Raw genomic sequence first — 4,166 nt, forward strand, 5'->3', positions numbered from 1 at the left:
ACAATACAACAGCAGTAGTGTTGTACCTGAATACATGATTCCACAGTACAACAGCAGTAGTGTTGTACCTGAATACATGATTCCACAGTACAACAGCAGTAGTGTTGTACCTGAATACATGATTCCACAATACAACAGTGTAGTGTTGTACCTGGATACATGATTATATGTACTATTATTATTACTACTGACATAAACTGTATTCATTATCCTCATTGCACTGTACTATATTTACTGAAATGCTGTACCACTATACTGCTTTGACAATATCTACAAATTGTATTTCATGTCAATAAAGCAATCTGAATTGGAATTGGAATTGGACAGACAGACAGACAGACAGACAGACAGACAGACAGACAGACAGACAGACAGACAGACAGACAGACAGACAGACAGACAGACAGACAGAAAGAGAGTCCTCAGGGACAGACAGACAGACAGACAGACAGACAGACAGACAGACAGACAGACAGACAGACAGACAGACAGACAGACAGACAGACAGAGTTCTCAGGGACAGACAGACAGACAGACAGACAGACAGACAGACAGACAGACAGACAGACAGACAGACAGACAGACAGACAGACAGACAGACAGACAGAGTCCTCAGGGACAGACAACAGACAGACAGACAGACAGACAGACAGACAGACAGACAGACAGACAGACAGACAGACAGACAGACAGACAGACAGACAGACCTCAGGGACAGACAGAGAGTCCTCAGGGACAGACAGACAGACAGACAGACAGACAGACAGACAGACAGACAGACAGACAGACAGACAGACAGACAGACAGACAGACAGAGAGAGAGTCCTCAGGGACAGACAGACAGACAGACAGACAGACAGACAGACAGACAGACAGACAGACAGACAGACAGACAGACAGACAGACAGACAGACAGACAGACAGACAGACAGACAGACAGACAGTCCTCAGGGAGAGACGTACATTCTTGAAGCCCCTGTAGAGGATCTGTAGTTCTCTCCTGGTGAACTTAGTCTGTTGTAGTAGCTGGTCCAACCCCTCTGGTCTATAACACACTGTTGATAACTCCCCATCCTCCACTACACTGTCTGTAGGAGGGGGGGAAGAGAGAGAGGGAGGGGAAGAGAGGTGTGGTTGTTATGCTTAGTAACTACCCCCTATTGTGTGTGAGAAAGAGGAAGAGAGAAGAAGAAGTGAAAGAGATAAAGATAGAAGACGGTGATACTCAGTTTTTTGTTACCAGTGGTGTAAAGTACTTCAGTTAAAATACTGTACTTTAAAGTAATACTTAAGTCACTTTTGGGGGTATCTGTACTCTACTTTACTATTCATATTTTTGACAACTTTTACTTCACTACATTCTTACAGAAAATAATGTACTTTTTACTCCATACATTTTCCCTGAAACCCAACAGTACTCCATACATTTTCCCTGACACCCAAAAGTACTGGTTACATTTTCCCTGAAACCCAAAGTACTGGTTACATTTTCCCTGAAACCCAAAGTACTGGTTACATTTTCCCTGACACTTCAAAAGTACTGGTTACATTTTCCCTGACACCCAAAGTACTGGTTACATTTTCCCTGACACTTCAAAAGTACTGGTTACATTTTCCCTGACACTTCAAAAGTACTGGTTACATTTTCCCTGACACTTCAAAAGTACTGGTTACATTTTCCCTGACACCCAAAGTACTGGTTACATTTTCCCTGACACTTCAAAAGTACTGGTTACATTTTCCCTGACACCCAAATGTACTGGGTACATTTTCCCTGACACCCAAAGTAGTCCTTACATTTCCCTGACACCCAAAGTACTGGTTACATTTTCCCTGACACCCAAAGTAGTCCTTACATTTCCCTGACACCCAAAGTAGTCCTTACATTTCCCTGACACCCAAATGTACTCTTTACATTTTCAATGCTTAGCAGGATTGTCAATTGTCAAATTCACAAACTTATCAAGAGAACATCCCTGGTCATCTTTACTGCCTCTGATCTGGCGGACTCACTAAACACAAATGCTTTGTTTGTAAATGATGTCTGAGTGTAGGAGTGTGCCCCTGGCTATCGGTAAATAAAATAAAACATCTAGAAAATGGTGGTGTCTGGTTTGTTTAATATAAGGAATTTAAAATTATTGATACTTTTACTTTTATTTTTGATACTTAGGTGCATTTTAGCAATTACTTTTACTTTGAATCTTAAGTTTATATGAAACCAAATACTTTTAGACTTTTACTCAAGTAGTATTTTACTGGGTGACTTCCACTTTTACTTGAGTCATTTTCTATTAAGGGATCTTCACTTTTACTCAAGTATGACAATTGGTTACTTTTTCCACCACTGCAGGGAGCTTGCACTGCAGTTAGAGTAGTTTACTTTTTAACTTTTTTTATCAAGGAGAAGCATCAGAGAGAGATTTTGTTATATGTTTTCTTCTTTTTAGTTTACCTTTCACTTACTTAGCTAGCTAATTTAGCTAATTTAGCAACAACCTAACTCAAATAGAGAGGAATGCTATTTATGTTAGCTAGCTGGCTAAAGCTATCAAACACGGCAACACGTCTGTGTAGCGGTTAGCGGTTAGCGGTTAACTTCTTCCACCACTGCCTATTACACTTGTTTAGCAAGGGCTCGAAGGGGGCGGAGGAAGGGGTGGGGATATGCAAACGAGCACTTGCTTTGACTGAGTGAGGGGGCGGTTCTGGAGCGACAGCAGGGCAGCAGCTTGAGGAACCTCTGTTTTATAGTTCGCTTGCTGTGGTTGGATGCTGGGTTACCTGGAAGTAACCAATCACAGCACAGATTAGAGCAGGGTGGCACAACCCCATAGAATGGACTCAAATCACACATATGCATGCAAACACAGAAGTTGAAGTAGTCATTATTCCATCCTGATGCTATAGTTAGTTTGCTGATCTGGCTTTAGGTTATAGTCTCTTATCATAGGTGATAAATATATATATATATATATATATGAGAGAGAGTTTTATCAGTTAGTGGTCTCTAGTGTATAAAGTGTCACACAGTGACATAAACTTGCGCTGACCCTCTATGGCCGGTAAACAGCATCAGGGTCCAGTGGTCTTTTAATGGAACATACAGTATATCAGTTTGTCTCATGGCATTTTACCTACCCGTGTTTTAACTGTATGTGTCAGCCATGCATGCCCTTTCTCCATTTACCCCGTTCCCCTGTGTTTGTTTTGTGTGCTCTCACTCACTCACTCACTCACTCACTCACTCACTCACTCACTCACTCACTCACTCACTCACTCACTCACTCACTCACTCACTCACTCATATCAGAAAGGCCAGGCCACCAGTAACCAGCCGTGGTTGTCAGGTTCCATCTACAGAGCGGAGGGTTCTGAGAAGAGCAGCCGTCTCCATGGTAACCTGACAGAGGTGTAAACACAGGAGCGTAAGTTCCTGTCTGCTTCCTTCTCACGGTTCAGTAGCTGTGTGTGTGTGTCACATGCATTTTAGGTACCAGCGTTTTAAATGTGTGTGTGTCCGTGTGTGTTTTCACAGTTCCATCAGACACAACAAGGTAGACTATGAAAAGAGCAGGCAGCATGCTGTGTTGCTATTGTTTCTGTAGTTGTTGAAGGAGTCTTACTGAAAGATACATTCTGATTGGATTATGTAAATAATCAGAATCCTTCCACTGTATTTTGTAGATTTCTATTCTTTATTTCTTGTGATGTCATCTTTCTCTATCTTCACAAACGAGAGAATGGCTTGGTGTTGTTGATTTATTCCATTCACCTGTGTACCTTAATGGCTTTCAAACGGATTACTGAAGCTTAATGAAACTTTCATTTTGAAAAAAATGAATTTAGTCATCTGACAGAATCTCTGAGTGGTGTCTTGGCATGAGAACCAGGCCTTGTCCTTAATGGTACCTTATTCCCTATATAGTGTCCTACGCTTGACCAGGTAGTGTACAATATAGGGAATTGGGTGCCATTTGTGACGCAGTTATAGTGAGATATTATACATAATACATGACAAGCTGCTCATAAACCCAGTCCAACGCTATGATGCTTCACTCATAAGGGATTAATCAATACCATTCATCAATAATCAATCAATCAGATGTAGTTTGGAAAGTCAGGCCAGTCTGAATGGATCGTCATTTCATTCATTTAGTAAACTC

At 41.4% G+C, this 4,166-nt stretch overlaps 1 protein-coding gene across 1 annotated transcript in view; it reads right to left on the reverse strand.

The window, feature by feature from the left end:
* Window positions 1-2,179, reverse strand: part of LOC106593526 (A-type potassium channel modulatory protein KCNIP2) — a 13,240-nt gene extending 11,061 nt beyond the window's left edge. The window contains exons 1-2 of the mRNA XM_045713273.2: window positions 2,170-2,179; window positions 964-1,088 (exon numbers count right to left, since the gene is read on the reverse strand). Of these exons, the coding sequence (XP_045569229.2) occupies window positions 964-1,088; window positions 2,170-2,179 (135 nt within the window). The remainder of the gene's footprint in view (window positions 1-963; window positions 1,089-2,169) is intronic.
* Between the last annotated feature and the right edge of the window lie 1,987 nt (window positions 2,180-4,166).

Source organism: Salmo salar, chromosome 02 (genome assembly GCF_965601325.2).
Source record: "Salmo salar chromosome 02, fSalSal1, whole genome shotgun sequence".
NCBI lineage: Eukaryota > Metazoa > Chordata > Actinopteri > Salmoniformes > Salmonidae > Salmo > Salmo salar.